The sequence below is a fragment of the Dromiciops gliroides genome, chromosome 1 (assembly GCF_019393635.1).
Source record: "Dromiciops gliroides isolate mDroGli1 chromosome 1, mDroGli1.pri, whole genome shotgun sequence".
Taxonomy (NCBI): Eukaryota; Metazoa; Chordata; class Mammalia; order Microbiotheria; family Microbiotheriidae; genus Dromiciops; species Dromiciops gliroides.
This window is the reverse complement of record NC_057861.1, coordinates 399,919,576-399,931,271: the sequence shown is the minus strand read 5'-3', so window position 1 is coordinate 399,931,271 and position 11,696 is coordinate 399,919,576. Positions and strand designations below refer to the sequence as shown.

At 39.9% G+C, this 11,696-nt stretch overlaps 1 protein-coding gene across 3 annotated transcripts in view; it reads right to left on the bottom strand.

The window, feature by feature from the left end:
• Positions 1-731: 731 nt before the first annotated feature.
• ANKRD55 (ankyrin repeat domain 55) overlaps positions 732-11,696 on the bottom strand; it is a 128,189-nt gene continuing 117,224 nt past the window's right edge. For all 3 annotated transcript variants that reach the window (XM_043974967.1, XM_043974982.1, XM_043974992.1), the window contains one exon: positions 732-1,294. In XM_043974967.1, coding sequence (XP_043830902.1) covers positions 1,173-1,294 — 122 coding nt within the window. In that variant the 3' untranslated portion in view covers positions 732-1,172. The remainder of the gene's footprint in view (positions 1,295-11,696) is intronic.

The following is an 11,696-nucleotide window of genomic DNA, read 5'->3' as shown; positions in this document are numbered from 1 at the left end:
TGGAGACCTGGGTTGTGGCCCTGGCTCTACCCTCCCTTATCAGCTACATGACCTTGGGAAAGTCACTTAACTTTTCTAAACCTTAGTTTTCTCATTTGCAAAATGGGGATAATTATGCTTATAATCTGTGCCTCATAAAGTTTTTTTTGTTTTGTTTCGTTTTGTTTTGTTTTTGCAGGGCAGTGAGGGTTAAGTGACTTGCCCAGGGTTACACAGCTAGTAAGTGTCAAATGTCTGAGGCCGGATTTGAACTCAGGTCCTCCTGAATCCAGGGCTGGTGCTTTATCCACTGTACCACCTAGCTGCCCCCAACTCCCCATAAAGTTTTAAATGAGATGATTATGTATGCAAAATATTGTTGTTTGTCCTTTGTTCTCAGAGGAGACCATGACATTGAGGTGATGTCACGACCTACATGAATTGGATTTAAATGAGAGAGGGCTGTTCAAAGTCACCAATCTCACTCTCCTTCAGAGCCATCTGGGTCCAGTGGTGAGAGCCATATCAGGATGACTGGAGAGAGCCCCAATGTTTAAGGCAATTGGGGTTGAGTGACTTGCCCAAGGTCACATAGCTAGTAAGTATCTGAGGTGAGATTTGAACTCAGGTCCTCCCAACTTCAGGGCTAGTGCTCTATCCACTGTGGCCATTTAACTGCCCATGCAAAATATACCATAATCAAAATGCACAAAATAACTTTGAGTAGCTATTAATTTTAATTAAGGCAATCTTCAAGATGAATTTTTTTCCAGTCCAGCCTGGAACATCTTTATGATATGAAAGCCAGCAAAGCATATTGACCTTTTATATTACTTGAGAGAAGTAATTTAACAAAATCAAGAAGCTTTCTACAAAGCAAACCCAATCACATGAGCCACTGAGAATATATATTTACACTATTTTTTTATGTGGAGATCACAGGAACTCACAAACTTACAATTTACAAAACATGTTTATATGCCATGAATTTCCAAATACTTTTTTGGTAAAATGTATTATGTTTAGAGTTGAGAATGTGAAGTTACCAAAAAAACCCATATGTACTGGCTTACTACCACACAGCTTATAAATGCATCTTTCTTATGAACTATGATAGTTGTCCTTAAAATATTTATGCTGTATTCATTCTGGCTCTTCCTTCAATGCACATTTCTGCAACCAATGGCCCATGGCTATTTCTCATCAGATGCTGTTCTGGAAAGTTCTTCCCTCTCTCCTCTTGGGATGGTGGGTCCTTTCTGGCTTGGGATAGCAGGAAGCACCCGGCTTGTCCTTAAAGTTTCTCCAGACAGAACTAGCAAGAGAGAATAAAACGAGTGACTTTGAAAAATCCTTTAACTCAGAAACTTGGTGAGAACTGACAATGAGAGAAATTGGTTTAATTTAATTATTTATCAGGTGTCTTCTATGGTGCAAGGGGTTGTTTGAGGCCGCTAGGGATGCCAAGACCAAATACAAATTGTTCTTGCCACCTAGCACATCTTAAAGTGTTCACGTTCTGTTCTTTTGGGGTGGAATACAGAGGCTTAGAGAGGTTTTTGCACCTTGGAGAGTGTGACTAGATTGTATCTGAACTGCAGAAGAAAAAAGGGGGAAAAGCACATTTTTTTTTCAAGCAGGCAAATAAGTTTTCAGAGTTTAGTTCATAAAAGTTTTAAATGTCAAAAACAAAATAATACAGGACCCAGCCAAGGATTACTAAAACATGATTAGGCTGATTGCACATTCCCAGCAGGGTTCTCTCTGGGGTGTGGCAAGAATTACACGAGTGTGGACCAAGTCATTGCGTGACTTCAGAAATGTGTCCAAAGTTTGCCTTATGGTTTAAAGCAGGATGCATAACTGTGAAAGGATTCCCATTTCATTTTACCCATGATGGGGCAGATGGGGTGGAGAAAAACAACAAAAACCCAAAATAATAGAATTTATATACCACTTGTTACTTACATCCATCCATCCATCCATATACATATATATACACACATACATACATTTATATACATACATAATTTCTTTTGATCCTTAAATAAAAATTCCAACAAACACCCCCAAACTAACTGTGAGGTGAGTACTAAAGCTTTTATTATTTCCATTTTATAGATGAGGAAATTGAAGTTAAGAAAAATCAAGTGACTTTTCCATGGTTATATAACTTGTATCTGAGGTAGGATTTGAACCCAGGTCTCCATAACTCCAATTTCCAGCCCTCTATCCCCATGGCCACTCTGCCTCTGAAAAGAATATGAAACAAGAAAACAAAACCCCACAACTCTTCTCTTGGCCATGTTTACCTAGATCTAAATCTTTTTTTTTTTTTTTTTTTTTTTGCAGGGCAGTGATGGTTAAGTGACTTTCCCAGGGTCACACAGCTAGTAAGTGTCAAGTGTCTGGGGCCAGATTTGATCTCAGGTCCTCCTGATTCCAAGGCCGGTGTTTTATCCATTGTGTCACCTAGCAGCCCTGTACCTAGATCTAAATCTGAACCCAGAGTTCAGCTCCATCTTCTTTTCTCTGATAGTTCCATTTTAAAAAAAGATTTTAAGACTGACAATCCTAATTAGAGTTTAAGTTTAGATAAGCTCTTCTCTCTCTCTGTCTCTCCCTTCCTTCCTTCCTTCCTCTCTTCCCTCCCCCTCTGTGTCCTCCCCCCCTCCCTCCCTCCCCCCCTCTCTTCCTCCCCCCCCCCTCTCCCCTCCCCTTCAACGGATAACACCTGACCATTTTAGTTTAAAAATGTATTTAGTCTTAAAGTTCACTTGGTGCCACAGGACCCTTCCTGTGTTTTAGTTTTCACTGTAATTAGGGCAGGAAAAGCAAGTGGAAGCTTTTTGATTATGACTCAGGACATGTGACTTCATCAATCTAGGGAATTCCTGATCAAGAAACTTCCTACCTTGTTGCAGAAGAGTGACTCATCAGCAATCTTAGAGGGCTTGGAGTAGGAGATGCCAATTTGTGCTCATGGTTACTCAGCCAAAATGTCAGAAGTAGGATATAAATCCCAAGACCCCCCTCTATCTATTGCATCATGGTGTCTCTCAGTGAATGCTTATGTATTAAATGGGAGGTATGGTGTTCAAGGGGAAGAGATGGGGACTGGACTTGTGGGTTCTTTGGTAGAGGGAAGCCCTGGATAAAGAAACTTTCACCTTCTAATGCAGGTTAACACTTTTCTCTAAGAATGTTGCCTTCATCACTGAGAGCTTAAGTGAATTGTCCCCTTGGCAATATGTGTCAGAAGCTGGTTTTGAACTCAGCTCTTTATGGTTCCAAGGCTAACTACTTTGCAATGGTTGCCTTTCCTGATCACATGAGTCCCTGAATTCATGCTGAAATTGTAGGGCCTGGGCCTTTGTCAGAAAGGGGCACCTTTCCTGAGCTGGACTCAGGGGTCTTTCTCGGGGGCATGCACTTTGTTGGAATGACATAGCAACTCCTCATTTTCCCCAGTGACTTGGATTGTGTAGAAGATGATTGGCCATTAGAGTTAAGAGGGTAGACTCTCCTGAGTCAGGAGAGTTTGTCTATAAATCTCTGGAAATGGAAACACTTGCTCCTTTATGGGCAGTCCTGTCTTTTAGGGTTGTCTGCTTCTTCCTTGGACTTCCACTAAAGGTAGAAGGGGGGAGGAAGGTACATTTCTCTTCACACTCCCCTGCCATCCAGGGGCAATGGTGACGTTTATCAAGAAGCCAATATAACCTTGGAGGCTGAGATCTTCTCAGGCCCTGAGTTGCATGCCAGCTCTTCAGTGGGAAATGGTTTCTGAAACAGTAAGGATCCTATAGGAGAGCATGGATGTCACTAAGATATTCTATAGCTGAAGGACCAAAAAAGGGGTTCTTAAACTGGGGTCCCTGAACTTGTTATGGAAATATTTTAATAACTGTCAATATAATTATAATTTCTAAATCTCTGTATGTGTATATGTGTGTATTATGATTTCTAAATTGCTGCATGTGCATTATCCATTTACTTTATTCTTTATATTCTTTATTATATATTTACTATATAATTAGATATATATTATATAATATACATTTAAAAACACAGTTCTGAGAAGGGATCAATAAACTTTTCCAGACTACCAAAAGAGGCAACAACATAAGAAAGGTGAAGAGTTTTTGGTCTAGAGGCCCCAGCCCCAGCTGGCCAGAGGTTAGGAACTTGTGAGTTGTTTGGGCATTATAGGACCGAGGCAAAAATGAAAACCTGTTCAATGAGATGTTGTGTGCTTTCTACTCCTCTTTTTTATGCCTTCGAGTTCTTTACATTTTACACATTTTCTGTGATATAGGAAATGAAAGGACATCCTCTACCTGATACGTATTGTACATTGAGTCTCTTTTTAAAAGGGACCCTGTCACTCACATTTTGGAGAGATTCTAGATGTTAGCCATACTCATCTTTGTTCTAAAAATTTCCCAGAATTAATATGACAGTAGGACCAGAGCCAGAGAGAAAAAAGTCTGACCTTACTCTTTGGGCTTCTCCCCACCCCCACCAATGAATCTGGGTCCAGGTGAGCCTGGAGCCCCATGGATCATATTGATTACATGTCAATCTGATGAAATGATATACTTGTTGGAGAAAGTCTTGACTCAAAATGCTTATTCTGAAAAGAAAAGAAAAATCACAGTGCCATTGTATTTAGATTCAGCCTGCATAGTCACATAATCTTCCCCATGTGCATATACTGTGCTAGGAGCTCATGATCATTTTATGGAATTATCAACTACATTCTCTTGTTTTCTTCAAGCCACAGCTACAGTCAGGCAGCATGGGATAGTGGAAATAGGTCTGGACAGAGTTCCAGCAGAGACCATAGTCAGTTAACACCCCTGCCCTCAGTTTTTCCATCTGTAAAATGTGGATCACAGTACTCACTCTAGAAACTCTGGATTTGTGGTGAGGAAAGCACTTTGCAAATCCTGAAGCATCATATAAATGTGAGGAGTTATTACTGAGAGGCTCTTACTGTCTTTTTCATTTAAATTGATGGGGTAACTTAAGAAGGAGAGAAGTCAACCAGTCACTTGGAGCCACAGGATGGGACTACTGCCTTTGGATTCTGTTAGCCAGACTGGACTGCTTTTCCAAAATGCATAGTGTAGCAGGGAAATGATTGGGGACCCCTGATGAATTGAATCCTCTTATCCAGCTTGATAGGGCAGTTGGATGGTGAATTTGATGGAGCACTGGGGCCTGAAGTCATGAAGACTTGAGTATAAATCTGGGCTCATACACTTACTATCTGTGTGACCCTTGGGCAAGGGACTTAACCCTGTTTGCCTCAGTTTATTCATCTGCAAAATGAGCTGGAGAGGGAAATGGTAAACCACTTTAGTATCTTTACCAAGAAGACCCCAAATGGGGTCATAAAGAGTTGGATATGACTGAAATGACTGAACAACAATAACAACAAAACCCACTTGATGAAATTACAGGATATAGGAGAAGGTAACAGAGTCACTGAGATATTTGGAAGGCAGTGGGGCATAGCAGATAGAGTTCTAAGTTTGACATCAGGCAGAATTTCCTTGGATGCACACATTGGCTGTGTGACCCTGGGCAAATCAGTTCAAGTTTTCAAGTTTCCTCATCTCTAAAATGAAGGAGTCGTACTTGACTTCTCAGGTTCCTTCTAGCTCTAAATCTAACTTACTATGATATAATGGTTTACACCTTTCAGGCTTTGATCAGTGCCATTTGCTCCCTATAAACGGGTTTTTCCTTTCAGACTTTGGTCAAGGTGAAATAAGTATAAAGAATTTCTTCTACTTCCCTCCTTCTTTAGAACATTTGAAGAATTCCTCACCCAACTGGGCAAAATTCTGGGGCATCAAATTATTGGTTGTCTGAAGAATCACTCTCCTGGTTGACTTCTCAAGAGCAAGAGAAAGTTCTGAGGAAGAGGGCTGTCCCTGGCCATCGAAAAGAGAGCTAGCTGGGAAGGAACAACTCAACTCTTGGGAAGAAATCACTCTTTACCTTTTCTTTGACACCTCTTCCAGAGTGCAGCAGGGGAGGGGATTTCTTTTTCCTTCCTCATTCCATTTGCAATGGGGTCTTACAGTAAGCAAATCTCCCAGTAGAATTTGTGTCCATCACAGAGGAGGGCCAGGGAGTTCAGATTCTAGTCCTGAGGGACTAGCTTCCCTTAAAAGGAGCTGGTGCTGTCCCAGGTACCTGTCTGACATACACACATCTTAGATGTGAGCAGTCGGGGCCCCTCAGACTTGATGGATTTCTGAAGACCATGTGAGTCAACGCGTCCTTCACCATATCCTGCTCTGATGACCAGATGCATCTCCCCATGGAGATGAGGAGCCACATCCAGAGAAGTCACTGGATCCTTGTTACATATCCTTGTTATGTTAGGGCAAAGTATACCTCCTTATGTTAAATGTTCAATGACTTGGGAGTGCCTCATTTTGTCCCAGCATTGAGTCCAGAGAAAGAGAAGGCATTAGAGCTGCCTCCGATGCCTAGTTTCCAGGAATTCTTTTCTCGACTTTTATCTTACCCATCTCTGAGTTAATTTCTCTTCCTTTTTACTCTCAAGCCAGTAGTTAGTCATCTCAATTCTGCATCATCCTCTGCTCTCAAAATCTTAGTGCCCTTGTCCTTTTACCACTTATCTCTTGCCAAATATTGGCTCTGGATTATTCTCACCATCTGTTTATACTATTCCTACACATGAGCTGCTAAATACAGCCAGAGGAAGTCTCACAATTATTTTGACAGAGGATACTACAAATTCATGCTATCCCACCTCATGTAGGCTCTCACAACAGTCAGTTAACAAGCATTTATCAAACATTTACTATGTGCTGGGCACTGAGCTAAGCCCTGAGAGCAGTCCTTTTCCTAATTAATTCCTTATTTAGTCTAATTTAATCTAATCCTAATTTCCCCCTAATTTATTCCTTTTTAAGATCTCACAGCAGCGATTCCATATCTCTTCCCTCTTCCCACACTCTTCCTTCTCCCAACTTTCTCCGAGCCAAGGACCTTGCCTCTTACTCTACTGAGAAAATTGAGGCCATTCAAAATGTACTTCCTCTTCTCTCTCTTGTTTCATTTTGAAACTCCTTGACAGTTTCTTCCACTCCCTTTTTTTCCCCTAGTCTCTGACAGAGGGAGAGCCCTTCCCCTTGACAAGCCCAAGCCCTATACATGTGCACTTGATCCTATCTCCTCTAAAAGATTTTTTCCTCAATCACCTTCTTCCCTCTCTACTCCCTTGAATCTTCTCTTAGTAGTGAAAGCAGAAGCAAAACAAAAATTAAGCAGGTTCTCTCTGTTGTCAGTTATCATCCTGTCTACTCCAGGAAAAGGTCCCATTCCTTCTTTGATCCTCCCTTTCTTCTCAATATAACTAAACACACAGATTTTGTTGACCTTAAATTTCCTTGACACCATTAACTGTTTTTCAAAAGAATTCCTGACACTCATAGTCATTTTCTGTAACCTGTCTTTGCTTCCATCTTTTGTACTTTTCTTTTAAAGATCTAAATTGGTGGGTGTGTTCCCTGCACATCCAAATGAGTTTCTTTAGAAAAATGCTCATTTTTTTCTTGCTCATTGAGTTCCTTGTATTGTATTCCTTTCTGTTGCCAGAATTTCACTCTTGGATATTTCCTTTTCTACCTGGGATGACTTGTCCTGTAGCATTTTTATCCTTAGGATGTTACTTAGGCTTTGCCTTTGAAATAAACCTACTTTTCCAGAATCCAGGGTACATGTCAGACTTTGTCCAATTTCCCTTTTTCCTGTATCACAAATTCTAGGAGAGAGGGGTTTCTCTCAAGGTTTCCATTATTTTTATTTCAACACCCCAACAACAAGTTCTTTCCTGTTAGTGGAAATTAGATCCAGAATAGAATTTTTCCTTGTTGGTTCCCCAATTTTTGAAGGATACAATTATCACAGAGGCAAGCCAAGATGTTATTAGTTCTGATTTTTTTTTGGGGGGGGAGGGGAATGGTAGAATGGGGAGGGGAGAGAGAGAGAAAGAGAGCACCAACAGATGTCAGTGTAATTTTTTTTCAGGGCAATGAGGGTTAGGTGACTTACCCAGGCTCACACAGCTAGTAAGTGTCAAGCGTCTGAGGCCGAATTTGAACCCAGGTCCTCCTGAATCCAGGGCTGGTGCTTTATCCACTGTGCCACCAAGAGTGCCATGCCCCCTGCATTCAGTGTAATTTAAATCTCCCATCACTACTGTGTCATGCATGGGTATCAGGTTTATAATCAATTTCCCAAACTCCTCATCTTTTTCTCTTTCTGTTCAGGAGGTCTGTAGCAATACTCTAAAGATAACATCACTTCTCCATCTTCTTCCATTTTCCTTTGACCCCAAAACTCTTCATCATCCTTCCCATTTTTGGGTCCTCTGTTTCCTCACATGTGTATAACTTCTAAATATACAGTACTATGCTCCTTGGTCCACTTTTTACTTTGCTTATACTAATCTATTCACTTCAGAGGCAGGTTGTAACAGACTTCTAGGATTATCATAGAGGAAAGTCAGATGAGTATGCACAGAGAAGACAGGAATTGGAAGATTAACATGGATAGCTGAACGATGTTCAAGGGAACTTGGTTTAAGAAGAGGTTGGATTTGAACTTGGACCAATACTATACTGAGGATGGGCCCTACTTTTTCTATGTCTCTGTAATTTTCTACATAAAACAAAGTGTGAGTGGGTTGGTTGGCTGCTTTTATACTCTTTTAGCAGGCAGAAATGAGTGTAGCAAGAATAGTAATTATAATAGAAAGTTACTAAATGATGCTTCCCAATGACCCGGGGTCTCTGAATCTACATGAAATACCTCAGTAATTTCAGGGAATCCCTTTTCCATTTAATTCTCTGTTGTGAATCCTCTATGACAGTGGCAGAGACCTTAAGTGAACATATGTTTCTCTGCTTTATGTCTCACTTGTTATGAATTCTGTATGGGGCTAAAATTCTAACTATACTACCTAAAATCTCATAAGTGGTCACCAATAAATTATAAGATTTAGCAAGAGTATTTAAGTGTTTAAGTATTTATTAAAGAGCATTAGGATCAGAGAGAAGGTAAAAATCTAACTATTTCTAAGAGACCCCATCTGACCTGCCAAGGCGAGGTCAGGAACAAAAAAGGACACCCAACATCTCCTGTGAAGCTAGGAACACCCCCCAACACGCGTGCACATACATCTCCAAGCTAATTGGCTGGCAGCTTTGATAGATAGTATCCACGAGCAAACATCACTTCCTGATGCCAAGGACCTGACCACATGGCTTGCCCTCAGACGCCTTCTCCTCATGGTGGAGCTTTCCTACAGTAACTCTCCAGGAGGTGGCATTCCAATCGTTATAATACACAGAGGATTGTAAAATAGTAATTTCTTGTTCTTATATCTTTCAAGGAATCTTGTATGATTTTGACACATTCATGGAAGTTAACTCATTGAAGGAGAGCCTTTAGGGGGACATTTGGCTCTATAGAATCAAATACATCTATCTATAATCTAACAGTTGTATAGTCTTTGCACCTTTCAGATGCTCTAAAAATGTGATATTTTGGAAATTATCCCTTAGGGCAAGCCTGCCTCCTCATCTCATAGCTTCATCAATTATTTTCTTCAATGTATGTGTAAATTACTCTCATAAAGATTTTATAGAGATGAGAAAGTAAGCATGTGGGACAGAAGTTTTTGATATTTCCTCAATTATCTTTTTGGGTAATATAACCAAATCCCTCCACCACAAATCTAATGGGGGGGGGAGGAGGGACCTGGGTTGAACTCCTTTTACTTCTTGGTTATTTGGCTCATTATGGACCCCTCCCACCTTCAATTTATTATTATTATTATTATTATTTTTAGAAATCAGCTATTGTTAGCAAATCATAAAGATTCCATTGCAGTAGTTAAGAACAAAGGCCATTTGCTTAATAGAATAAAATCATGAGATCGAAGAAATATATTAGTAGTAAGGACTCTACTCTCATGATGCATAGGTCAAGCTAGCCAGTTCACTATGACTTCTTCAAATCTTTTGGGATAGAGGATTGTGAGCCCAATTTCTCCCCAAGCCCATGGGCCATAGAAAATGAAAATGTTGGGATGATACCCTTTTAATCACATAGATGTTGGGACAATAAACTTTTAATCAAGATTAGGAAGTCATGGTCACTTGACCACAGACTTGGCTCAAGTCAGAAATGTGGCTTCTGTGGAGAGATGTGATCTGCCCAGGGTCTGTCAAAATATGGATGACATTGAGCCCTTAGTCCAGCATGGGGTCCAAAATTCTGACCATATAAGATTGCTACCTCAATTTATGTTTTCCAGAGGAAAGGCAGACTCCCCTAATTGATGGAAAACTAAGGCTGTGAGCCTCTTTCCCTTGGATGTGAACTTCCTTATATTTTCTGATTTGAGAACTGGTCTCTGTCACTTTCTGCCAGCTTCAAAATGAAACTTTCCTGATAGAGAGAGGGGAGTGTCTTAGGAAAGGGTATAAGGGTAGGGTAGCATCTGTTATGGTAAGAATGGAAGAGTATGAATAACAACCATATTCTAAAAGGATGTTGCATAGCATGTGACTTTGCATGGCTATGACTGACATTGGCCTTCTCTATAGTCTAACTTCTTTTCTATCTCTGTTTTTTTAACCTCTTGCTACTATGTACCTATGCATATCCCCTCCCCTCCATGAAAGTCATATCCCAATGATCTATGGGATCACTGTGGTCCTTACATTAATATTAAAGTTTGTGATTTTTTCCTCCTCTCTTCTAGGTATTTTGAAAAGCAAGTAAGAATGCTCGCCACATTATCCAATGTAGACTTCCTCTGTCTTCCTTCCCTCTTTGGTCTTATCATTTTTTTTCATTTAGTTCCATTTTTAACTTCATCATAAGGAATTGTGATATTGAGTCCAAATGTGGAGGCTCCACTTGGCATTGAAGAAGAAAATAGTTTCTTATATGTATCCTGACAGAATTTATCTATTTTTTCATATGTTTGTTGTTTGCTTTTCATTCTTGAATGCTTTGGGGATAATCTTTCTTATTTGGGTCTCTCATCAAGCTGTATGTAAACTTGGTGTCTTTACTTCCATTTGGTGTTTATGAGGTGATTTTGACCATAATCTTCCATCATACTTCTCCATATGATTTTACAAATGCATTTACAATATGAACTGATGTTACCTTTAGCTGTCATATCTCTCTGCTTGGCAAGGAGATAAAGTTCTTAAGGCAGTTTCTAGGCTCCTTTGGTCTTCCCACTTGTGGCAGCTGATTTACATAAATTAAGCATTCTTAAAGATGGTGATAGTCTGTATTGATCTATATTCTTTTACCTACTCCTATATTTTAGGCATAGATAGCTTATTTAAAATGTCAGTAATAATATTAGTAATCAGTTATTGACTATCTGTTAAATTACAATAAATTATACATTTATGGTGTTATTTGGTGCTTGCTATATACCAAGCCTCCTAAGTCTCTTCTTGAAATATCCATGATACAGAGACACAGGCCTTCTGTTCAGTCTATGAGCCTTTGACTTCTCTCATTTCTTACTTGTGAGCCATGTTTTGTAAGATATTTTCCATCATTGAACTTAACTCCCACCCTTTCATTTAAGTTACCAAGTAGTAAGTAATATTTCTATGTACTAACTATATTGTCCG